The following is a 27,038-nucleotide window of genomic DNA, read 5'->3' as shown; positions in this document are numbered from 1 at the left end:
CACCGAACCCTTCTGCATCGTTTATTTAGGGAAGGAGTTGGGATGAAGACAGGACTGAGCCTGGCTGACTGAAGGTTACAGCTGCCCACAGGCACCATCCCTGTGAACAGTCAGGACCACAAAGGCAGGGCACAGGGAGCCACTGACCCCCACCCCCCCCACACCCATGCTCACTTTGGGTAAAAGCTCTAAGTAGAACACTGGGTCCACTTGTAGGTACCAAACAAGTTACTAAATAGCCATGAGTTTTAAGCAGTTCTGGAGGGAAGATCACGGGTGCCGAAATATGACCAACACTTCACCTAAGGAAGGAAGAGCGGTATCAGCATTATCCAGATCCTGCTAAGGATCCAGTTCCCAGGGAATAACTGGCTGTTTGTCAAGGAGGTAAACAATCAGATGTTGAAAACAGCCCCGTGGAGAGCAATCCCCAGTGGGGACGTGCCATCGTAAGGCAGCTTGGCTTCTCCGGCTTCTCTGCACTTTTAGGTGTTACACAGGACTGTCTCGGAAGCTGAGCTCCAGGAGAGAGGGATGCTTTTAGGTTCTGCACACACAAACCTCCAGGAGTCTAAACCCTTCAGATAAGTAAGACCCAACTACCTAAAACTGCAGACCCAGTTATTAAGATGCAAACGACTCATTTTCTAAAAGGTACTTTAAAAATCCCACACATGATTATCCACTGCACATAAGTAAGGCAGGAAAGAACAGCAACTGAGATCAGTGGTGGAAGAGCCGGAGGTCTGTGTGAGCCAAGACGATCCCCAGTTCATCGCACGCCTCGATCACAACCTTGTCTGCAGCGGATCCAGACGGAGCGACAATGTAGGCCACACCACTCTGCAGAGGAAAGCCCCAAAACCTGTGTTGACTTTCAAAATGCAATGACCTGCATACACAGGAAAAAACAAAATTCTCCTCCAAAAAGCCAAAGCCAGGGGTAGAAGAGATGGCTTGCTCAGTGGTTCAGAGCACTAGCTATTTTTACAAAAACAAAACACATACACACACACACACACACACACACACACACACACACACACACACACGCAAAAAAAAAAACCCCAAAAAAACAAACAAAAAAAACAACACAACAACCCCCCCAAAACAAAAAAATGAGTTTGGTTCCCAGCACCCACATAGCAGCTCACAATCATTGGTGCCTCCAGTTCTAGGGCTTCTGGTGGCCTCTTCTGGCCTCCCTGGGCACCAGGCAGGTACACACACACACACACACATACAGAGGCAGTCCAAACAATCAGAATTATGTATGATAAAATTTGATGATAAATAAAAGTAAAACATCTTTTTAAAAAAGCATAAGCTAACAATGACATATTAAGGCAAAGCAACAGAATTTGGGTTATGTCTATATCACACAGAAAAGTGAAATAATTCTTCACTTGTATCAAATCAACACAGCTTTAATATGCTACTCTAAGTAGCTTAAAACATCAGAAGCACAAATTTTTATTTTTTTGGTTTTTTGAGACAGGTTCTCTCTGTGTAGCTCTGGCTGTCCTGGAACTTGCTCTGTAGACCAGGCTGGCCTCAAACTCACAGAAATCCGCCCATCTCTGCCTCCTGAGTGCTGGGTTAAGTTAAAGGCATGCACCACCACTGCCTGGTACAACTTTTTTGTGGTGCTGGGATTGAACCTGAGGCCAGGTGCTCTATGCTACATCCCCAGCCTCAAAGGCAGATCCCTGAAATTGTTTCTCCGATTCTGTGTCCCCAACACACACTGATTCTCACTTACCCTTTTAGCTCGGTCTACATTATCCCTGAAAGGAAAGAAGGCATCGGAGCTGACAGAAACACCACTCAGCTTGTCCACCCATTCCTTCTTCTCCGCCTCGGTGAGTAACTCGGGGACTTCCTCGAACAGTGCCTTCCACTTCACCAGGTCTTCTCCCTAGGGAGCCAGGGGAGCTGAGCATCACCGTCAGCTTTATCCAGTGGAGAGCACAATGCAGAAACCACCCGGGCATTTTCCTAGCACTGCTCACTGAACAACGCCACACCCAAGTCCTGTCTGCAGAAGCTCTTTGATGCTCAAAACCATTTTCATGAAGGAAAGGTCATTCTTACTTAGATCACCAAAGAGATTATGTCTTACTTTTGTAACTCAGTTTATCTCAAACCTACCGTGTTCGCAAATCTCTAAGTTAAATCTCTATGGCTATACACCTTCACCCAAACATTTAAGACAGTTCTTCACTGCAATCTAGGAAGAAGATGATACTGGTGTTTTTGTAGATGAAGTACACATATACATCTATCTCAGGTACAAAGTCAGTTGTAGGCAAATCAAAACAATTCACGGTAGTTACGACTACCTGGATGTTTGTATTACCCCTAAAGTTTATACTGAAATGTAACTCCTAGTACAAAGGTATTAAGAAGCAAGGCCTTAAGAAAAAAAAAAAAAAAAAGCACTCATCGTAAGGAGACTGTGCCTCAAGAACATTCTCGTTAAAAACCAGAGAAGGTACAAACCACACTAGCTTGCTGATGGCCTTTGTGATACGGTAGGAGAAAGCCCCGGTGCCCAGCTATCAGTCATTACAGTTCAAGTCGATACATACTACCAGGCAGCAAACCTCTGCTGACAGCCGGAGATGGCTGGAAAACAGTCCTTGCAATGACAATATTGTAACCCGCAGGGAAGCGTGGGCCTACAAAATTAATCCAATATTCATAACCCAGGAAGCAGAGGCTTATGGCTTCAGAAAGGGGCAGCAGTGAAGGTGACAGGGATTACAAGATAATAATTTCAGACAATGGAGTATTTCAAGACGGTCTCTCTGAAGTAATACTGTGAAAGTCTGTCCCAAATACTGAATGATCAACACAGCCCCCCTGGACCTCAAGCAGCCCGTACCTCACCAATGGTGCCCGTCACATACTGATCGATGGCATTGGAAATTTCCGCTCTCTTCACCCCGGTTTTAAACTTCATGGAAAGCACTCGTGGATGGTGTCGGAGCCACCACGAGTTTGCCTTATCCCCTGCAAGGCGTGTGCAGTGGATCCGGGACTGCTGTCCTGCTCCGATGCCAATAACCTGACAACACAGACATTTCCTTTTAAAAGACGCCGGTAGTAAAGCGTCTATTCTGAGCGGCTTTGCTGGCTCCTCAGAGACCCTGTCCAAGGACCAGTGTCTACAACCAGTCAGGATTTTGTGACGAGAACCAACAATTTTTTTAAATTGATTTATTTATTATGTATACAGTACTCTGTCTGCATGTATACCTGCAAGCCAGAAGAGGGTGCCAGATCTCATTACAGATGGTTGTGAGCCACCATGTGGGTGGGTGCATGTGGGTGCTGGGAACTGAACTCAGGACCCCTGGAAGGACAGCCAATGAATGCTCTTAACCGCTGAGCCATCTCTCCAGCCCAAACCAACAATCTTAATAGTTGGCGTCCATGAAAATCCCCAAAAACCTTCTGAATGACACTCTAGCATCTCTTTGGCCCCGACAGCCAACACAAGTGTCACCTGTGGGCTAAACATGTGAAAAATGCCAGCAGACCAGAAGATCAACTGGAGCGTGCTGCCGAAGCTGTGGAAAAACCAAGCTCACAAGTCAGGAAAGACCCTCGTGATGAGCTGGCTCAGTGCTGCATCCCAGGGCTGGGACACATGGTTGAGAGATGTTTACTACAGGAGCTGGCTGGGCAGGTCAATGCTCCTGCACCGCACACTTGGCAACCCAGTGTGAGTCCTGTAACCCACAGAGCAGAGTACAGAACTCCTGCTCTTGTCCTGAGCTCTAACATGTGTGTCATGGTATGTTCACAGCCTCATACCCTATCCCCCCCATATCCTCCCTCTTCCCCAACAAAAAAGGGTTAAAAATTTCATTAAAAATAAATGCTCAATACAGATACTGCTTAACCTTAACCATTGTTAAGGTTTTATGTCCCAATGAATCCATGGCAGGCTGAAGATGTCTTAAGTAAGAAAATGTACTAAATTCTCTCACACACCCAACAATACAGGTTAGCACAGTCTACTTTGCAGGCCCAGAATATGGACTTTAGTTAAGCAAGATCATCCAGTCTACGTCTACTTTAGAACCATATGGTAGCTGGGAGTGGTGGTGCATGACTTCAATCCCAGCACTTGGGAGGTAGAGGCAGGCACATCTTTATGAATTCAAGGCCATCCTGGTCGACAGAGTGAGTTGCAGGCCAGCCAAGGCTACAAAGTGAGACCCTGTCTCAAAAAAGCAAAAACAAAAATCAAACAAGATAACCAAATGGTAAATAGCTTCACGCAAATTCACACTGTACTGAAAGCAAAAATAAACGGTTAATATGAATATTCTTTGGTCCTTAAGTTGAAATGCCCCAGTTTCAGTTATTTTAATTTGGAATGATCTAGGACTGGATAGATGGCTCAGCGGTCAAGAACACTGACTGCTCTTCCAGAGGACTGGATTCAATTCCCAGCACCGACATGGCAGCTCACAACTGTCTGTAACCTGTAACTCCAGTTCCAGGGGACCCAACACCCCACACACAGACATACATGTAGGCAAAATGCCAATGCAATTAAAGAAAAATAATTAAGAAAAAGTCGGGAGTGATCTATCTTGTCCACAACAGTGGCCACACAACCACGTAACTTGTAATATATATAAACATGGTAAATTTCACTGTGTTCAAATTATTCTTTAATAACCCAAGCATTAACGAGGCAGGGGCAGAGGCAGAAGGAACTCCGAGGCAGAAGTCCAAGGGGCAGAGTCAGAAGGAACTCTGGGAGTCCAAGGACCATCTCAACAAGTTCAGGTTGACGCCTAGCCTTGCTGCCCTTTCAACAAAGTCTTGGAAACACAGCACAAGAGGCGAGGGCACAGCAACTGCCTGGTACACATGTGCATTGGCTTTGACTCCCAAGGACAACGTTAGAAACGTGTCAAAACCCCTGCAGGCTGCACACACACTGAACCCTTTTTTCCTCCCTCATTCCCTGTCAATGGGATACCACCGGCGAGGGGTTGGGGATGGAGAAAGCAGTTCTGCTAAACCAAAATCAGCCAGCTCACTCCAAGCCAAGAATCAACAGGGCTTGGCTCTGGGGCTGCTGACTTAGTTCTCATTAGTCTTAAGTCCACTGGGCAGGAAGAGAAACATGTCAAGTCTTCTCTTTCAAGCACCTAGTACCCGAGACAGAGCGGCTTCTGAATACTATAAACAACAACAGTGCCTGTGAGGGGCTGACAGCGCAGTTACCTGTCCGTCCTTGGCGTAGCACACGGAGTTGGACTGGGTGTACTTGACGGCCACAGTGGCCACAATGAGGTCTCTGAGGGCAGACTCCGGCAGCTGAAACACACAGGACACTTAAGTCTCACCAGGCTTCTGAACCCTCAGTAGCTTTAAGCTACGGCGACACCAGCGTAACACGCAGGTCCCTCACTGACAGCCAGATGACGAGTCATACTGCACGCTGCTGTGCTTCACGGAAAGTCTGAAGCACGTTAGCAGATCTGCGACTGCCGTAGGGCAGGGTCCCGTGTGTCACCCTCAAACTAACGGCAACTGTTCAACAGGATGGGACTAGTGTACTTATTTGAAAATGATTACCTTTTCTCCAGAGAGTCTTTATAACTGAGGATGTAAGACAGGATCAGAACTAATACTGAGGTTAAATTTCATGTGTTATACACTACTGTGATGCACACCCAACCAATGCTGTTCTGGACAAGTCAAATTATTCCATTTTATGCTTTGCTGAAAACACTGTAAGAATCTATTTTAAAATATTCTTGCCTGGGCAATGGTGGCACAGGCCTTTAATCCCAGCACTCGGGAGGCAGAGCCAGGCGGATCTCTGTGAGTTCGAGGCCAGCCTAGTCACCAAAGCGAGTTCCAGGAAAGGCGCAAAGCTACACAGAGAAACCCTGTCTCGAAAAACAAACAAACAAACAAACAAACAAACAAACATTCTGCAAAAAGAGTATGTATGGGCGTGGGGGGATATGGTCAACGTACAATACATACCGTGTTAAAAGTCCTTATGTTACAATGTATCATATGGAATGAATACATACAGTGAAAATTTTAAAATTGAAAAATAAACGAAAAGGTAAGCTTGGCTTCATCCTGTAGTGGTGTTTGCTCTGTCCATGGCCTTGGGCGATAGGGCCTGAAGGAGGCTGTGCTTCTCCACTGTACGTGACCTCTTAAAAGGGTCACCAGCCCCTTCTCCCTGCTGCCTGGTCTGACTGAACTGCCAGGTGGACTCCCTCCCAGTCAGAGGTCAGATCCAAGGACAACTTCAGCTGTCTACTCTGTTCTGTATTCCTGAGTGTATTCCTTCAATTTACCCTAATAAATTTCCCTAATATTCCTTAAGCAGACTCCCAGGGATTTACAGCATTATCTGGCACCCAACCATGTGGATCTGAGCACCACACCCCCAGTTGTTTGACCAAACCCTAATGCTCTCAGGCGGCTGCTGGTGAGTTTCTCTGCCCTGCAGAACCCGCATACACGCATGCAGCCCAAATCCCAGAGGAAATGCCTGACCCCTGCTCAGGTGACCACAGTGGCTGTGTGGGGAGCCTATAGGCTAGGTCTTGTAACCACTGCCAGAAGGAGCGAGGCGGCTCAGCGGTTAAGAGCACTGACTGATGTTCCAGAGGAACTGGGTTCAATTCCCAGGTCTTCTGGAGTCTGATCATGCCAGGCTAATAAACAAACAAGTAAGTAAGCAAATAAATAAATGGAAGAAGGAACCATGTGACCCCTCTCCCTTTCCTTTTAAGAGGTCACATACAATGGAGAAGCACCATCTCCTTCAGGCCCCAAAGCCCAAGGTCATGGGTAGAGCAAACACTACTACATCATCCAAATTAAGCTTCCACTTTATCAAAGAGGAACGGAGTAAGGAGCACAGGAGAACCCAGCAACTGCAGTGAACCTACACCTTCTAAATCTCAAAATTCATAGTTCTTTAAAAGAATTTATTATTCTAACACATTAATATGTCCTTCATCTTTGTTTGAGCCAACAAGTACAATCTGACTCCACAGAAAGCTAATCCCTTAGAAGTCATCTTCAAATATAGCCCTGGCATTCCGAGTTAGATCAAAGGATATGAGAAAGGCCTGTGTGTGTGTGTGTGTGTGTGAACTCAACCAACTGAAGCACTATTTGTAAAAAGGGTAAGACTTCGTGTGTTCAGCTTCCCCTGCCCAGCAATCAAGAACAGAGCAGTCTCAGACCTCCTCTATCTTCCTTCCGCTCTTGCTACAATGACCTGTCTGTGAAGAGACCAGTCCCCTCCAGAAGCATCTCTCCTCCAGAAGCAGAGCAGAGAGAAGCAGGCCCACAGCTAACGCTGATGGGCAAAGATCCAGAGAAAGTCACACACACACACACACACACACACACACACACACACACACACACCTATTTTGTAACTTTAGACAGATTTAGCTATTTTCTGTCCCAATCCTGTAATTTTTACAAGACAGAGGATAGTGCTCTACCATAATCACTGGGACTGAATGGAATACAGCATGTGAGCACTTCTCCCCAGTCACCACTATCCCAAGAACAGACCTCTTCTACAGGCTGACAAAAAACAACACAGAACTTGTGCCCATGTGAAACAATTAGAAAGCCCTGAAAGAGGAAGCAACCTGAATATCCATCTTGGCACAGATCTCTACACTTGGGTTGTCACGTGGCTTTTCACTGATTCGAAGCAACACTCATTAGTAGAGAGAAACATCTGTAACCTAATGTATGCAGCTACAGAAGACACAATCCACTTAGGTATGATTGAAGACATATTTCTATGTATGTACATATACAGATTCGCTTCTAATGTGTCCGGCTTACCTGACGTCTCAGAGATGAGCTAGCTGCTTGCCTGTCTACCAATTACAAACATGATAAGCTTATATACACTGAAGACAGACATGTTATTAGCATTTGGTTTAGACATTTTCAAACTTACATCTTTGTTCTTGGTGACAATATTGCTAAATAAGGACTTGTCGATGACACCATTATTTCTCTTCTGGCTTAAACGAAGACCAAAGAGTGTTCGGACTTCATTTTCATCCGGTTGGTAGGTCTGGTCCATCTAGGACACAAATTTTAAGTTGCAGGTATTACATCTCTAGCCTTAAATTTTCCAAACAAAAATGTTCCTTCCTGTTGGGCATGGTGGTATATGCCTGTAATCCCAGTGTACCTGGGAGGACGTGGCAGGGGGACTTCAGGTTAGAGACCAGCCTGGGTCACAGTGAGTTCCAGGCCAGCCTGAGCTACACAGCCAAAACATGTCTCAGAAAATAGGACCAAACACTAGCAAAAGAAAGACTTCACTCTGGAGTTACACTCATCCTCCTAACATGAAGATGTGTGATGGCATCATTTAATATGGGTACCAAAATCACTGATCACCACTGACACACTGTTATGTTAGCCATAGGTTACCACCCCTTCAGGTCCTTTCTTGGAAGTGCATATAACACAGACTCGCCAGAACAGGTTGAGGCACAAAATTTACATTCTATTTTTCCTTTCTTCCTAAAAATCTGTTACAGAAATTTAGTTAATATTTGACTTACAAATAAAAAAACGGGTTCTGGCCTAGTGGCACAACATGTGGGTCACTCTAGGTTCCTGGGAGGGCTTTGGAGAACTGCAAGTCCAAGGCCTGCCTCAGCTACAAAGCGAGTCAGCTCAAGGCTAGCCTGGGCAACTCGGTGAGACTTTGTCTTGTGATAAGTAACAGAAGAAGGGCTGGGGACGTAGCTCAGTAGTTGAGTTTCTGTCTAACATGCACAAGGATCCCCAGTTCAATCCCCAGCACAGCAGAACTAAATGAAAAAACAAACAAAAACCAAAAACCAAAACAAATTACACAAAATTGGAAAAAACCAACAATTATAACTTGCACCTGAAAAAATACCACCCCCACACACACGAAGAGGATCACTCTGTGAATGTGAGATGCCACTTTCGTCACCATGCCCACGAGGACACTAGGTTGCTGCCCACTTTCTACAGGGGCAGCATAGAGTCTCCCATACACACAGCCTGGACCCAGCTCTATTTCTCTTGGGACTTAAATTATATAAAGACATGAGACAACCTGCAAGGGTGGGAAGCAGGGGACATGAGTGAGAAACCAAAGAAGCCAGGCGTGGTGGCGCACGCCTCTAATCCCAGCACTCGGGAGGCAGAGGCAGGCGGATCTCCGAGTTCTCAGCCAGCCAAAGCGAGTCCCTGTTTCATGACAAACAGTAAGAACGGAGGAGGCTGAGGTGCTGCTCTAAGTGGCTAAGCCAGCACAGGGAAAGCTGTGCACTTGAGGCCGCCTCGAGCTACCAAGTACCACCCTATCTCAGAAAGACCGGGGAAAACAGGTTCACTACCGAGGGGTAAATCTGAAAGCTGTCTACAGGAAAGAGTCACGGGAAAAGAGCGCAATGTGAAATGAAGACCGCATTACCGCCCAATTTAGGAACTGCTCTGACCTGAAGAACACAGTAGTTTCCGTTCTTCTTCTTAGACAGTATTTTCAAGGCTTCTTCTTCATATCCTGGGGCAACAATACCATCCGACACCTGTAAATACGTTAGATCTAACTCTTACTTTTAGAAATCAGAGAACAGCTCTAATAGCAACAATTTGCTGTCGTAAGTAATGCACTGTTACTATCAACAGGATTATTCTTTGGGGCTGTTTTGCAAGCTATCCTGTCCTGTTTTCTGTGGTTAATTTTAGTTTTAACTAAGAACAAACGGATGACTGACTTGAATGCACAAGCCTCAGGGAAGAAAAACTCGTTCTCTTGCTAGTCTCTTCGTGAAGTGGGCTTGAGGCCTGCACTGGAGAGCACGCTCCATCCTGCCTGGCTCCATCATGCCTGGCAAGGGGATGAGATCCCAGGGTTGTCATCTTGCAACTAGAGACACAGACGTCCCAGTGTCGCCAGGACCTATGAGGGGCATGCCAGCATGGTTGGGATGGCTCAAGACCACAGGAAGATTCTCTAAAGTAACTAAACACTGCCTGCTACCTCACAGGCCTCCCCAGCCCCTCTGATTTCCTCTCTGAGCTACCTCTTCTGGTTTTGCTACTCAGTGCTAATGGTGGGACGCGAGCCTGGTGCTAACTGATGAGGGCCAGTTCATCAAAGTTCTTCTAAGTTCCTCTGCCCTAGTCTATAAACTATTTCCTCATCCTGCAAGATGGCTTTGCCTTTCAGAACAGTGACTCTGGCATGAAGATGCATCAATCAAGCAGTTGGACTGGGGTGGTGCACACCTTTAATCCCAGCACTTGGGATCTCTGTGAGTTCAAGGCCAGCCTGGTCTACAAAGCAAGTCCCAGGACAGCCAGGATTGTTACATAGAGAAACCTTGTCTTGATCTAGGGGTGGGGGGTGGAGAACAATAAAACAAAACAGAAAAACCACCCAGCAGAGAATTTAAAAGAATTAAACATATAATAAAAACCCCCATCAAGACAAATATCCACCTGAAAACTTCAATCTCAAAATTAACAAAAAGTCAAGGATTTGTGTTTGACATATAATCTCAGTATCCTACATGGTAAAGAGCTAGTACAAACAACCACTGTCGGCTACAGATTCAATGAAGCCTAGGAACAAGTTATTCAGTTACACTGGATCAGGATACCCGAACCTCTACTCACTTCTCTGGAGATAATTTTTGCAGTTGGGACATCACAAACATCAGATAATGCAACAAAATCACCAAATGAAGACATCCTATCAGCCCCTGTAAGTGAAAGTTAAGAGATTTTCCATAAAGTATCCTTGCATAGAAGAATCTATATGATCAAATCCAGTTTTTCCTCTGATCCCTTTCTGGTCCATAAACATGGTGGGGTGTGACATGCGTCTCCCCAAACTCTGCTACTAAGATGTGGGCATACTATACATGTAATGTGGAAACAAAAGAATATTCTCGAAAGCTTCCTTTATTACTCAGAGTTAATATATCAGCCAAATAACCAGTAAGAAAGCATTCATTCATTTTCCTTTCTAAATTAGTACTTAGCAGTACGCCAGCAGCAGCTACTAAAGGAGGCCAGTGGCCACCATCCACTGTACACAAATGTGTGTGTATACAAATAGCACAAGGCTACAGGTGCTGCCTCTGGTGTCTCAAAATCCCTCAGGGACTAGTGTCTGCTGGTCATTACATCCAAGATTCTGGTATTTCTGAGTATGTAAAATGCAAGTCAAACCAAACTAAGTAGTTAGAATAACCACACAAGTTTTTTCATAATGAAAATGTATTCAAAGACCTAATCTAAAATAAATTGTACCAATCTCATCGTTTATTACATTAGAATACTGACATCACTTTTGTATAAATGTGTTCATCTTAAGTATTAACTAAAAAAACAATAAAAGACAAATTTAAATCCTATACTCTTATTCTATTAAGGATAAAACATTGCTTTTTCCTTTAAATGACAAGCTCTCTTCTGACCTCTTGCTCTTGCATATGCAGTGGCCACAGGCGTGAGGGTCGGATAGAGGTCATAGACCATGCACACTCTGGCCTCGTCTTCACTGAGGGGAACCCCAACAGCAGCACCTGGCAAAGGAAACAGAAAGTTGGGCCGGCAATGGTGACGGGTAGGAAAGGCACCGACCAAGCACTCCCACCCTGCCAAGGTAAAACACTCACCGAGCACCCCATCCCACCAAGGTAAAGCACTGACCAAGTGTAGTGGATAGCAAACTATCGGCCTTAAATGATTTGCACTGACATGGAGTCTTCTATAGCGATACAAATGTAAACTATTTTTATATTGCTATTTAAGATAATTTGTATAGATACAAATTCAAAACTATAATCATCATATTGTACACATGTTCCTACTCCTATTTGAAATATTTTGTATACTGATACAAATGTAATATTTGCCATACTGTATGTATGTTCTACCTGTTTAGGATACTTTATATATTGATACAATTAAGGATACTATTATCATAATGCACTATACATTTCTACCTCCATTTAAGATATTTTGTGTATTTTCACAATTTTGAGGTCATTGTCTTTATAATGTACATATGTTTACAGACTGTTTACCTCATTAAGGTGAAGCCTTAGTCCTTAGGTTATTTAGGTAGATAAGACTTACAGAATAACAATCACCCATGCTTGTCATATCTATAGTTATGTTAGTTAGAGGTTTTACAGAATTACAGATTTACAGAAACATAGGTCAGACGGACAGGTAATCTTCAAACACTTCATAGACCTAGAGAATATGGCACTTAAATGTTTTGGTAACTGAGAATTCTGCTGTCGTGAGACACAATTGCTCCTGGCAGCACCGATCTACTCCCGAGAGAATGTTGGGTTTCTAAGACACTGCGTTTGGATGTTTGTCTTCTTCTTGGCACCAAATGGCCTGCTGGGCAAAGAACTGCCCTTGCCTTGACTGCGGACATGGACAAGCATGACAGCAACTACTGAACCTTGCCAAGACAGGGCAAGATGGTCTTTCCAAATTCCTGCTTCTGAAAATGGTCTGTCAATGTTCTAGGCTTGCAGACAACTGTCCAGGCTGCCAGCTGTCTCTGTCAATTCCTGTGAGTGTTTGGAAATTGCTTGTCTGTACTTCCTGCTTTCTCAGGACACTATTTTCCTTCTCAGGTCTTTGACGGGGTTGAAGACTGGATAGTTATCATTCTCTTCTCATATCTTAGCTAAGAACACTTTAGACACTAAAGTCAGAATCTTCAGGATAGGATGGCTATTGGAGTAATCTCTGTAACATGCCACTTACATTTCTGGATTTTAGGCTGTGTCTCCTGTTTGGTGGTGTTCTTGCTGGTTGCATTTCTGTTTTTGTTTATGTTATTACCTTTCCCCTCTTCGGGACAAAACTTAATCATCGTTTCTATTGCATACAGTTTGTATTAGGTTAGGACTTTCTTATTTAGACAAAAGGGGGAGACGTAGTGCACAGCTGTGCACTAGCTGAGGCCCCTCCTTGCCTACATGCACACAATTTTCTAAAAAGCCATAAAATAATAACCCAAAAACTCAAATTGCTACTTTTCAAAATTGACACCAAAGTCTTTTTTTTAAAGGGCTAGAGGTGTATCTGTGCCCAAGGACAGGGATTCAATTCTCGGCGCCACAAAATACATTTAAAAAATTTACATTTTTCAAAGACTTAGCCTGTATTTTTCAAACACCCAGGCAGTATATCTTCTACTACTTATACCAAATTAAACAAAGACTACTCCGTGAGGTAATTAAACAGCACACGTATAGTGCGGGGGCGGGGGCACTTTCCCCTTGGCCTCTGAAAGCGGAGCCCGAAGCCTGACCACACTGGCTTGTGCAGGAAGCTAGACCACAGCATTCTGGACTCTGCTTGGCGTCACAGACCACTGACTCCTTCCTCACTCATCTCCCTTTAGCAGCTAATAAATATCAGGAACAACGACATGCTTGACCGCAAGCAGACCTTGTGACATTATGGACACCCCAATCGTGGAATTAAGGAAAAGCTCATTCAGTAAGAACAGGAGCAGAATGTTACAATCGTCTCTTCATCTTTACTGAGGCACACTTGCAACACAGAAGAGCAGTTAGCTGCCTCTGTTTCATGACGTCACTTCATTTTCATCTCTAAACTTTCAGAATGACACTGCAAGAGCAATAGTACAATCTCTCCATCTCCTGATGTCATATAACGGGTGTGTACTCATTCGTTACCCAGTTGTACATAACGATATTGACACTATTACCACCAGACTTGCCAAAAGTGGCCTATGATGTTCAGATTCTACAACTGGCATCAGAACTTCCCGATAATCAAGAAAAACTGGAGAGAAGAAACAAAAGAGCCCAAGTGCTCTAGAGTGTTCTGGAGCACAGAGCCTTACCTGCTGGGCTGACATGCTTGAAAGAAGCCGCAGCGGGGATGTCTACTGCCTGCCTGAGTTCCTTCACCAGCTGCCAGGCGTTCAAAGCATCACATAAGTTTATGAATCCAGGGGCTCCATTGAGAACTACACACAGAAACACACACACATTAATAAGCATATACATTGAATAAGGTCACATATATGTACATTCCTTAAAAAAAAATGACATGTCTAGACTACCCAACTTGTATGTGATTTCAGCCAAAAGATCTACAAAAAGTAACCACATGCTGGGGGTGTAGACAGAGGAAGGCGGATCTCTCTTTGAGTTTGAGGCCAGGCTGGTTTAGATAGTGAGTTCCAGGACAGCCAGGGCTACATAGTGAGACCCTGTCTCAAGAACCACCCCCAGCCCCACAAAAAGAAAAACTGAACAAGAGGCAAATGGAGATCTAGAAACATAGCAGTACCCCAATTTCAAAAGGAGCAGAGCAACTGCACTTGGGTTGTCTTCAAAGACATGCACCCCTTCCACCTCCCCACCCTGTGACTGCAGACGAGAGACACAGGAGTTAAGAGACTCAGCAACAATGACAAAACCAGCTACTTCCTACATCCCTGTGACTAAGATGAAACACTGAGGGACATTACAGTGGCAGTATACACCCCAAGTCATAAACCTTTTCACCTAAACAACAACAACAACAACCACGGTACAAGTCCAAGTGCTGTGGACGGCAGAAGAGTGACAGAAGCAGTGTTTGCACCTTTTAGAGCGGACACAACAGAAGCTACAGCTGGGCATGGTGGCGCACGCCTGTAACCCCAGCACTCAGGAGGCAGAGGCAGGCGGATCTCTGTGAGTTCGAGGCCGGCCTGGTCTACACAGAAAGTTCCACAACAGACTGTAAGTGCAGCAAGCAGAATGGTGCATGCTTGCAATCCCAGCACTCTCTGGGATGAGACCTTCTCAAAACAAGTTTCCCCAACCAAAAGAAAACCACACCATATCCTCATGGAACTCGGAAGACAGGCACAGAAGAAACAAAGTCAGCGATAAGCAATACACACGCGCTACCTTACGAGGCACCCAGCAAGCAGAGAAGAGACTGTGAGCTCAGATCCCACCTCTGTGGGGAGCCTAGTGAATGTGAACGGGGAGGTGCGTGGGAAAGCTTGTGTCTAAACGCTTCACAGAACACTGGTTCCCCTTCACACATCACATCCTCAGAGGTGCTAATAACTGGTTAGACATAACAGAGCGTGCTACAGAGAAATGTTTCACGCTGCTTCATCTATTAGACAGACAGGCACCATCTCACTTCCGGCCGGAAGAAAGCAGTCAGTCACACCAAATCCGGCCACTGGACTGCATGCCTCCAACCGCAGTACTCAGGAGGCAGAGGCAGGGGCGTCACAAGCCTGAGACTAGCCGGGTGAGTTCCAGGCTAGCCAGGACTGCATAATGAGGTGTCTCAAAAGCAAAGAAAAACAAAAGACAAAAATCACACAGACATACAATTCCTTCTTTATTCTCTGCTTCAGCTTTGTTCCAGACAAACATGCATGGACACTGTAATTATAGCACTGCCAAATATTCAAACCACGCGTAAAAGGCAAAATCCTTTTTTTCTGCTGTAAAAATAAGTATGTGCTTGGGAGTAATCCTGTGAATGAATCTCTTGCAAGAAGCTGCTGTTTCCATGCCCAGGGCCTCCTCTGCCATGAGTACAAATACTTTTACACTTTAGAAGAATGAAGCACCGTACAAACACAGGAACAAAGACGACATACACACACACACAGACATGGAAACCATTCTTCAGTGCCAAGGTGGACACACAGCCTCTTAGAGTGCAGGTGGCACTCCGGCCCTGGAAATTCTTATAAAAACGCCAAGTACACAGACTCTACATGCAATCAAGGTTTCTGCTGCAGGGGTTGCCACCCTAATGGGGGAACCAGCAAAGCTGGGGAAGGGTCGGCTACTCTGGTCTGGGGTGCTCAGATCTGAAAACAGGAAGCCAGGACCATGAAGAGCCGAGGGGAGCAGGCCTGAGTGAAGAGGTCTGTCAACATCAAGACCCTAGGGTAGAGGCTGTGCTGCGCTAGGAGCAGACCTGAGGGGTGGTAGAGTGACTGGGGAAGCAGATCTGAGGCAGGGGGGTGTACTTTATGGAGCACGGGAGGCCAAGGAAGGGTTCTAAGCAGGGCGGCATCACCTGATGCACACTGTAGGCAGAAGTAGTTAGCAGAGTCTGGGAGACTGGGGTGACTGAGGGACTTAGGTATCATTAGGTACAAGACGTGGCCGTGGCAGAGCAGTGACAAACCCTTAGCTCCCTGGATGGGAGGGATAAGAGGCGAGCACCCGAAACCCTCAAACCTCCCACCCAGCTCTCTTCACCCTTCCCTGGGCTGTGACAGAAGAATGGTGCATCCCAACAGGAAAATGCAGGCCAGTGTGGCTTGCCTGGAGTGTGATGAAGCTGCCCTGGCTCTCAGCTCGTGCTAACCCTCCTGATGGTGCTAAGGCTCCACACCGGGAGCTCTCCTCTGCCCTTCCCCACCCTCCCTCCTTTCAGGGGGAACAAGACAGGGCAAAACACTGAAAAATCCCTCTGTTAACTCTACAATAGGTCACGCAGCAATTTCCTCCTAGGTAAAACTCTTGTTTTAGACACAGAACTTTAAAAAGGAGGTGAAACAGTCCATCCTACAGCAAAGGTGGTTAAGCACAGGAAGTCCCTGAAACTGAGCAGATTTACCAGGCACCTATGGAAGCTGAAGGGACTACTGGGAGACAGACCAGCTGAGCTGCCTGGAAAGGATGCTCTCCAACCTGCTGAGCTGTGTGTGCAGTGTGCTCCAGGTTTCTAGCTTTTGTGAGCTGTCACTAATGCCAGGGTGGGCTTTGGTGACGTGGCTGTTTGAGTCATTTCTGCTCCTATAAATAACCTCTCTCCAATGTTCTTATAAGTAATCACAATAAAAACCACTAGTGCACCAAGCTGGTCTGTGACTGGTCCCCTATCTGGAGTGAGTAGACACACGTTCACATTTCAACTACAAACCCATAGCTCTAATTCCCAGCTCACAGAATTATCCATCGTCATTTGTCATTTTTCTTTTAAATTAAAAATTATGTATTATATTGTCTGTGCAGGTGTGTGGGGAAGTAGAGGTGTGAATGTAGTGTTCAGGGGACATTCTGACCCGGGACTGTACTCTAGTTGCCAGGCTAAACATAGCAAGTGCCTTTGCCCCTGACCAATCACACTGGTCCTCTACGTTATTTAACGTCAGACTTCTATCCGGCCCACTACAACTGGCCTGTCAGGCCATCCTGGAAATCAGGTCTGGTAATATTTGTCAAACAGTGGCTCTTGACCCACAGAAGTATATAGGTTCCTCTCTGCTTTCTCCACTGCCTCAGTGACATCACAGGAGCACCACAGGACTGGTCGGGGTCCTCTTTTGGGAAATCCCAGCAGTCCCACCTGCCAAGTCTTCCAAAACACCAATGTCCAAAGACCTGTACCTCCAACTTGAGCCTTGTTTACCAGCCAGGACCCGTGGTTTGCCAGGCTGCACGAGACGCTGTACCACTCTGACACTTCATGCAGAGTGTCCAACTGGCACTCGATTTTGGATGGTTAGAAGAGGTATCAAGTAATGTCGTTTACATTCTGAACGGGAGTAACCAGACCTACAGAGAAAGCCAGGTGTCCAGACACAGCATGCACTCCTTATATTTACCTGTGATGGGAAGCTTGGGCTTCAGCGTATATAGCTGGGCAGGAGTCTGATGGGGGTTCATCCCATACCGCAAGGGCATCTGGGAAATTCCTTTACTGTACTGCTTTCTGAAGTAATCGGAAATCGCTTCATCATATTGTGCAGTGTGAGTAAATGCCTACAAAAAGGTGCATTTTGTGAGACATTGGGAATGCTTTTACGTACATAGCCTTACCCACTGCCCCTGCCCCATGCCTCCCACCCCCAATTAACCCTAAATAGCACCTATTCTGCCTTTGAATCTGACAGAATAGTCCCAATATTTGATCTCTCCGTGTTTAACAAAAGGACAGAAGCCCCAAGCAGAGTGTGGAAAGCTGACCTATTTAACAGCGTTGCAGACTGCTTGGACAGGCACACGGACTACATGGACATTGTTTTACAGGATTACAGAAGTGCACCCCACCTTCAAGGCCAAGTGGCGCCTGGTCTCCAGGGAGGTGTCCTTATGATCAGAGCTCTGCATCTCTGCGGCCACGGCCACATAGTCCTCTGGCTCACACACGACTGTCACTCGAGCGTGGTTTTTGGCTGCAGCTCTAAGTAAGGTCACTCCACCTTTGAAGAACAAAATTTATTATTTTTCTTGCCATTTTGCTATCAGTTGATGAGCTCTCTAGTCACCGTGCACAATACTTCTACCTTAATTTCTGACTTAAAAAAATAAGGGGAATAGCCCACATGAACCTCCAAAATACACAAAATATTTATAGTTTAATGTTTCCTAAAGAGTTTATAAAATATTTTCTAAACCGGATGTGGGACACACCATCAGAATTTGTGTACTTTGGAGACCAAGGCAGGAGATAACCAGTTGGAGGCCAGCCTGGGCAATGTAGCAAATCCCTGTCTCAACATGCAACAAAACCACTAATAATAATAAACAAAAACAAAATCTCCAAAAGATTTTATCTCCACCCCTGTAGGTTCTGAAGTGTTTATCCCGACTTACCAATATCAATTTGCTCAACAGCTGCGTCAACAGTTACATCTGGAGAAGCCACAGTCTTCACGAAGGGGTACAGGTTACAGGCGACAACTCTGTCAACCAAGGAGAACTAGCTGTCACTGGAAAACTCAAGCTCTGTTGAGGACAGCTTTTTAGAGATGTGATTAAAACCCATGAATACCTAAGACATACACTGCAAGCCTGACATTTTCAAATTCTTTTCTTAAAGGTTGAATTTCTGTTCACAAGGGTTTGCCTGCAGATATATGTATGTACTCTCGAGTTCAGTGCCCATGGAGGCCAAAAGAGGACATCAGACCCTCAAGAACTAGTCACAAATTGTTGTGGGTGCTGGAACCCAAACCTGGGTCCTCTACAAAAACAGCAAGTGCTCTTAACCACTGAGCCCACCTGTCCAGCCCCAACGTTTTGAAAATCTTAGAAATAAAAGAGGTCTGGAGGTTCTCCACTTGCGGAGCATAGAATCAGCACACACTCTGGACGCGGGACACATCGTGCTCCCCAGACCATCGTGCAAGCTTGGGGCTCCACTGGCTTCAGCTAACTATTACTATTAAACCATTCAAATTTCAAAATTGTTTTTTGTGGCTGGGAGTGATAGTAATCCCAACAGTCAGGAGATAATAAGAGTTTGAGGTCAACCTGGGCTGTACAGTTAAACTCCTATCTCAAAACAAAATATTTTAAGAAATCAAAATTATAAGAGTGTAGAAATCTGGGTCTATGTTGTTTAAAAACAACAAACAAACAAAAACACAAATGTGTTTCGGTGTAAAAAAAAAAAAAAAGTACAGAAAAATCTCATTTTCTTTTTCTTTCTTTCTTTTCTTTTTTTTTCAAGACAGGGTTTCTCTGTTTCCTGGATCTTGCTCTGTAGACCAAGCTGGCCCCGAACTCACAGAAATCCACCTGGCTCTGCCTCCCGAGTGCTGGGATTAAAGGCGTGCACCACCACCACCCGGTGAAAAAAATCTCATTTTGGACTGTGATGTTTACCTAGTACATTGACATCTACACTGCTTTCCTAACAGATTATGCACATGATGTAAGGGCAGAATACTTGTTTTGCCTTCAGAGAAGTCCTAAGTATGGTATAACATGAAGGTCAAGGAATATCCACCCCAGGACTGCAGTACGAGCCCGGCTGGTGGAAACCAGGAGGAGGACTTCCTGGTTCACCAGATCAGGCCTGTTATCCAATCCCAAACAAGACAAGCACATTACAAGAAAACTATTAGGCCACTGCTTCTAATGGAAGCTGACACAAAAGCTAACTTCTCAGCCCAACCCCCAAAATGAGAAGAACCACGGCCAAGCAGGACATTGCCCCAGTAAGGCAGGGTTGGCTTAGCACCTAAAAATCCATTAGGGGCTGGTAAGATGGCTTAGGAAGTTAGGGTGCTTGCTGCCAAGACTGATGACCCGAGTTTGATACTTAGAAGCCACACAGTGGAAGGAGAGAACCAACTCCTGTGGGTTGTCCTCAGACTACCACAGCCGCTACAGCATGCGTGTCCCGCAAATAAACATCTTCAAAAATAAATTAATGTAAGGTTCACAGGAGACAAAAGCCATAGCTTACTGCAATGCACAAAAAGTAGGAAAAATTCACTATCTATTCGTAATTTAAAAAAAAAAAAGACATCAATAAATTTAGGACTGTAGAAGTTTCTCAACATGATAAAATGTAATAAAAATCTAACATCATGGTTATTGATATCTTAGAACCACTATTTTCCTCCTAAGATTCAGAAATAGGAATATTCACTCTGAACCATTTCTATTCAGTATTTTGCCATGTTTTAGCCAAAGAAAACTATAGGTAAGACATCGGAGTTGGACACAAGTGAGATGATGTTCACATACGAAGAAAACCTTTCTGCCTTAATCAATGAGTCCAGGCAAGGCTGCAGGTCTTACGATCAATATGCAAAAGTCGATTGTAATAATACACATTAGCAAACAACAATCAGGACAGGAAATCAAGAAAGCAATGCAGTAATGACAGTGCTGAGGGGAATCGAATATGGAAGAATAAAATCACAAAGGTGTCCAACTGACACACTGAAAACACCAAACAATGCTGAAAAGAACTGAAGAAAATCGACGTCTCTCAACAGGGAAGAAAGCTCCCATCCGCGAGTTAGAAGACATTTTGTTGCTGAGATGGCAGTAATCCTCACATTCATCCACAGACCCTATGAAAGTCCCGTTGCCTTTCCTGCAAGTGTTGCAGAGCAGTCCGGAAGTCACGTGAGAATGCGAGGGTCCCTGAATGGCTCAACCGGAGGGGGAGGACCCATGGCTCTTTACTTCAAATCCTACTGCAGATCTACCGCAGCAGTGGGCACTGGTGGAGCCACAGACAGAGACCAAGGATGCCTGGACCACGTGGAGGAAAGAACAGCCTTCAACAAGTGACGCCGGGACATCGGGACAGTCCCCAATGCGTCAAATGAGATGTCTGCCTCACACCTCTCCAGATACAAAAATTAACTCCATCAACAGCGCTGGGTGTAAAATGGCACACCCCTGTAATCCCAGCACTTGGTTGGTGAAGGCAGGAAGGTGGGGAATCAGAGGCTAGTCTTAGCCACACAATTGAGGTTCTGTCTAAATACAAACAGGCAAAACCCTAGAATCACAAACTTAACCACAAAATCAATATTAAAAAAAAAAAAAAGTCATTACAATAATGAGGCGTCTTTGGTACGACAAGAAGAGCACAAGATCCACAAGAAAGAACCCGGCCACCATCGGAGTAATCAAAACTTGTGATGGTCGGAATGAGACCACTGAGCCAGACAACCCACAGAAGGGGGGAAATGTGAGGGGTCAGTAACCAAGTGAGAAGGAACACTACCAAGTTCAGAGGGCTTTGGCGGGAGGTACAGATGGGAGACAAGAGCGTTCTAACAGTCAATACGGTGATGGTTTCACAACTTCTTTTGAATATACTTAGTAAGACCATCAAACAGCATCATTTTAGTAGGCTGAATTACATAATACACAAAGCACACCTCAAGAAAGCTACCACAGATGTTTAAAGAAAATAGTGTCTTTGTTGGTTTTATGCAGTGAAATTTAAATCTTAACTTTTGAAAAACAAAGTTTGGGGCTAAGGGTCTAATGGTGGGATGTTTGCTCCAAATGCACAGTAACAACAAAGCAAAGGTTGTTCTAACTTAAGTTCCTTAGTTTAGAAACATGAATTTGGCAAGATGAAAACGCTCATACCTGTCACATATCACACAGAAGATGCAAAAAAAGCATTATATCATGAGGACAGCAGACCATTTATACAGTGAGACTTATCTCTGGTCTTTAACTCACGCAAAATTCAGCTTCAAACTTTTTACCTTATAAGGTTGAAATCAAGTCTGGCCATGTCAGCATTATCCTCTGGAATATTTCGGGCCAGGATTCCTAATGTAACAAAGTGGAGGTACAGAATTAGTTTATGCTATGCAGTCCCATCAGTCACAAGATAAAAACCATCTAGTATTCTTTTTATTTCTGAGGCAGAGATCACTATGTAGAGACCAGGCTGGCCTCAAACTTAGAGATCTACCTGCCTCTGCCTCCCAAGTGCCGGGAAGAAAGGCGTGCACCGCTACATCTTAAACCCCTGGGTTCAAATGATCCTCCAGTCTCAGCCTTCTAAGTGTTAGGATAACAGGCCTGTGCAAATGCACCAAGCGCCTAATATTCTCACAGAACATTATACACAGTTGAAGAGTTCTGAAACAAAAAAAAATTAAAGAATTTAACAACAGATACAGTGGTGCAGGCCTGCACTCTAAACACCCAGGTTAAGGCAGGAGGATAGCAGGTTTGAGAGCAAGCCTGGGCTACCTAGCAAGGCCCTATTTCATTAAAACAGTAACAAAACCAACCAAGAACAGAACACCCTTTCCCTCAACACGGAAATGTCACTGGGCCTGGTGCCTCACTCCTGGGATCCCAGCACTTAGGAGGCTGATCAGAGATCCAGACTAGCGTGGAATACAGAGTGGAGTCTGAGTTAGTCTTGCCTCAGAGTGGGACTGTCTCAAAAACTGAAACAAATCGAATTCCTTTTTCTTAGGTACAACAAACAAAACCCCAAACCCAAAATACTGTAAAAGGAATTTTTACGTAACCTCTACCAATCTTTCCATCTACATTTTCATAAGCAATAGCTCATGGCTTCTCTGGTAACCCTTAGCTTTCAGCCTTTTTCTTTTTCCTGTTTTTTCTTTTAGACTTATTTATTTCATGTGCATGATTGGTTGGCCTGTATTATCTATCTCTATGTGCACCACTCACATCTGGTACCCAGGGAGGTCAAAACAAAGAACTGGACCCCCTGACACTGAGTTACAGGGGGTTTGAGCTGTTACGTAGGTACCAGGAACTGAACCTGGGTCTTCTGCCAGGGCTGCCGGTGCTCTCAACTGCTAAGGCCGAGCCAGGCTTTCTGGCCTTCCTTCTCAAGGTTTCCTGCAGCTCACAAGGCAGAAATACACTTCCCGCTGCCATGACAAAAGTCACATTGTTTGAGAGTCAGTTACAATGTAACACCGTAGTCCAAGTCTGAACTCCTGCAGAAGTCTGCCTGCAGACGCTAACAAGGAACCGCTGCAACCCAGATAGCTAACAAGGAACCGCTGCAACCCAGATTAGCACGAGAGCAAGATCAACAGCAATGGAGGAAAGCGATCCGGACTCGTCCTGTGGTGAGGCCCGTCATCTTCAAAAGGGATTCCAAGAGATTATGAAATCAGAAGGCGAAGCTGATAAAACCAACGCAACTTTTTAAAAACACTGTTTTGGAGCTTATGACTCATTTCTTCTTCCTATGTGCTTCGAGGCCCTTAACTACAATATCTGTTATAAACCGAAGGTGTCAACCACTTACCAGCATGGACAGCAGGATGCAGGGTTTTCACACGGCCCCCCAACATTTCAGGAAAACCCGTCAGCTCAGACACATGTCTGAAAACAGTAATGAAAACAGTTATGAAATTATCATTTACCACTCTCAGGTAAGTTTACTAAACTCAGTCCGAGAGATTTTTTTCCAAGTCCAACTTAAACAAGTATATTTAAAATTTTTTTTTTCTTCAGAGCTGAGGACTGAACCCAGGGCCTTGCCTAGCAAGCGCTCTACCACTGAGCTAAATCTCCAACCCCTATTTTTAAATTTTTTAAACCTTTTTATTTTTTTCACTATGTTGGATTTCCAAAATTTTATTTATTTTAGAAAAAAAGGTTGTTTTCTGAATGATATGTTTTTTAGAGAATCAATTAGGTATGGAAGCATTCATTGGCTTTACAATTTCCAGAGACATAAGTCAATATCTTTAATCAAGAAATAAATTCAATTTATAGAGAATTAACAACAACAAACATTAAACATATCTTTGGACGAGAAGTATAACTCAGTGTACAAAGTTTGCCTCGAATGCACAAGGACCTGTATAAAACAAACAAAATCACCCAGACACCAAAAAGGAGAAAAACTAATTTAATTTTACAAGAGCTGGGAATATTACCTGGTTGTGTAGCATTTGTCTTGGCTATGTGGGGGCCTGGGTTCAAGTCTCAGTACTATGCACAGAGGGTGGGGGAATGTAGTCTAATGGTTAATGGATGGAAGGTCTTCAGTGGGAGTGGCCACACACACCTGAATTCCTAGCCCTTAGGAGACTGAGGTCACAGGATCTGGACTTAAAGGTCAGTGGGGGAAACATTGTGAGACAGTCTAAAGTAAAGGGTTTCTGGTGCATTGAGAGACTCAGCTCAAAAAAAAAAAAGTGTGTGTGTGGGGGTGGCGGGGGGACGGGACATGAACCTGCCTTGGAGCCTGGGTTCGATCCCTCGGCTCCACACAGTGGGAGAGAACCAACTCCTGCAAGTTGTCCTTCCCCTTCCTGCATGCATGAATAGCAACAAAAATTGCCATAAAATACATCTTAAAAATCTTGTTTTAGAATCTGCATGTAAAGCTTGCAATCTGCTCACTACTGTCCCTCACTAATGATAATCTCATCCGTTTTCTGCACAAAGCATTGGTCAACTTCCGGGGAGAAAATCTCGACCTCTTTCTTAGCTCACTGCATGACCTTGGACAAGTTTCTTCTTTGTGCCCGTTTCAAATATGCACTTGTCCAACTCGGACAATCAAGAAAAGATGTTACAACAACTTTAAGAAGTAATCATGGAACACGTCTCCCACTTGTCCACATTCCACTAAGTGAACTTGACTGAGCCAGGCTGTAAATAAACCATTTAGGCCACACCCACACCCACCCTCTCTCCTCTCTCTCTCCCTCTCTCTCTCTCTCTGCAGGAAATATACTTATGCTCTCAATTTTTAAAAGAGATCCACCATCCAACACTCACTCAAGGAGGCTGAAGCGGGAGGGGTCACAAGTTTAAGGCCAGCCTGGGCAACTCAAGAGACCTTGGTTCTAAATTTAAAGAGTTTCTAAAGTAAAAGAACGAAAAGATGAGCTAGGGATAAGGTTGGACAGTAGCTGACTAGGCAGGACACTGGGGTCAATGCTCAATACCACCAAAAGAATAATGCCAGGCTGTGGTGGTGCACGCCTTTGATCCCAGCACTTGGGAGGCAGAGGCAGACGGATCTCTGTGAGTTTGAGGCCAGCCTGGGCTACCAAGTGAGTTCCAGGAAAAGGCGCAAAGCTACACAGAGAAACCCTGTCTTGAAAAACTAAAAGAATAAGAATCAAAAAGCTCCTGGCAGAATGGGGGCAAGCAGGGATTGGGCAGTGGCATGGGAATATGAGTGACCATCAGATAAACATTTAAACCAGGTGATGCACCATGTAAGGACTCCTTATACTTCACCATTTCAATTCGTTTGAAACGCAATAGCAACAATGGTGGACACCAACTTGGCCACAGAACTCAGAGAATGCACCTCACAAGAGCCTAACTGTCTGCTGTTCCTGATGCTCCTGATAAGATGCAAAACGATTGATTCTATTGAGGAACACTCATTTAAGAAGCAGTGGCATTCTTGTAGTCTGAAGTGTCGAATCTAGAGGGGATATGTATTGCTCACACAGACAAGAGTATGAAGAGATGGATAATATACCTCTACAAGAATTATCCATACACCAAGAATTGTTATGGCAACAAAGACAGACAGGTCTTTCATTTTCTATCTGAATATTATCCCAGTGGTAAGTGTGTCTTTCCTCTGAACTTCCTGTCCCTGAGGTCTTTTTCCTTTTCTATCATCTCTTCTCTTGTCAATCAATCCCTTCCCACTGCTTAGTCGTCAGGTGATGGGCAGCTTGTGAGAGAGCCAAGGACTTGTGCTTTCGTAGGGTTACGGGATGCTAATGGAAGAGGCAGCCGTAAATCATGATGTTAGTTAGAGCCAGGCCTTCCTTGGACCCTGAGAATTTGTGTCTGTTCTGCATAACAAATGGCCTGCCCAAATAAATTTGCTTGCAAACCGTGGCTGAGTGCTAGGGTGGTAAAAAATCAAATCTCTCTAATTCTAACGCACCTTCCACCCCTTAATGTTTGTTAGGCTGGTACCTGGGAGTTTCCTCTTCCACAAACAAGTAGGATCTATGGGCCTCGCGGCGTTACTAGGAGATGGTTATTTTCCTCACAGTGCCTGGATTACATCTTTTCCGGGTTAATATGGTCACAACGTTTTTCTCCCTGGACTTACCTTTAACACTACCCTACTGCCTTACCTGACTGCCAGGCCAGCATCCCTGAGCGCTTTGGCCGTGCCTCCGGAAGCGACTAGACTCAAACCAAGAGATGCGAGGTTTCTGGCAAATTCCACTAGGCCAGTTTTGTCAGACACACTGAACAGAGCTGAAACAGAAGGCATGGCTCATTATTCGCGGGCTTTTTGCACGCCGTCCTCCCGGGTCTGGGGAGGGGACAAGCGATTACAAGCCCAGGCCCAGCACTGGGGCACACACAGTCAGCAGGCCCGGCCTCGGGGCTTGCCCAGCTCGGCCAGCGGCGTGCTCGCTGCACGGGCGGGTGGCGGGGCCGGAGTAGGCAGAACCGGGCCATGCTCCGCAAGGGCCTCACCAAGCTGTCCCGGAGCCATGGCTGCAGCGCGGGGTCGCGGAGGAAGAAGATGGACAGGCCACGTGCGTACGCAGGCGGGCAGGCGGGACCCCGCGGTTCAGGAAGCGGTGGGCGGGGCGTGATGACCTCCCACGTGACCCGAGGCCCCGCCCCGCCCCCGGCCCCGTGAAGCTGCAGCCTAGAGCGGGAGGCGCGGCTGGGCGGGGCAGCAGCTGCTGCGGAGCGGGGTGGGAATTTGCACCCGCGGGCTTCCGGATTCAGAAACCAGATCTGGGCGTG

General features: G+C 45.3%; 1 protein-coding gene across 1 annotated transcript; it reads right to left on the bottom strand.

Moving 5' to 3' along the window:
- On the bottom strand, window positions 1-26,902 carry Atic (5-aminoimidazole-4-carboxamide ribonucleotide formyltransferase/IMP cyclohydrolase). The gene is made up of 16 exons (XM_036173356.1): window positions 26,760-26,902; window positions 26,408-26,534; window positions 23,587-23,663; window positions 22,046-22,112; window positions 18,669-18,757; window positions 18,123-18,274; window positions 17,678-17,834; window positions 13,937-14,062; window positions 11,511-11,618; window positions 10,705-10,790; window positions 9,522-9,611; window positions 7,991-8,119; window positions 5,254-5,346; window positions 2,888-3,070; window positions 1,763-1,918; window positions 1-843 (listed from the first exon to the last, which is right to left on the bottom strand). Exons 1-16 carry the CDS (start codon window positions 26,776-26,778, stop codon window positions 724-726), a joined length of 1,779 nt encoding a protein of 592 aa, XP_036029249.1. The 5' UTR covers window positions 26,779-26,902; the 3' UTR covers window positions 1-723.
- Window positions 26,903-27,038: the final 136 nt, after the last annotated feature.

Source organism: Onychomys torridus, chromosome 23 (assembly GCF_903995425.1).
Source record: "Onychomys torridus chromosome 23, mOncTor1.1, whole genome shotgun sequence".
NCBI classification, from domain to species: Eukaryota; Metazoa; Chordata; class Mammalia; order Rodentia; family Cricetidae; genus Onychomys; species Onychomys torridus.
This window is presented reverse-complemented; position numbering and strand designations above follow the sequence as displayed.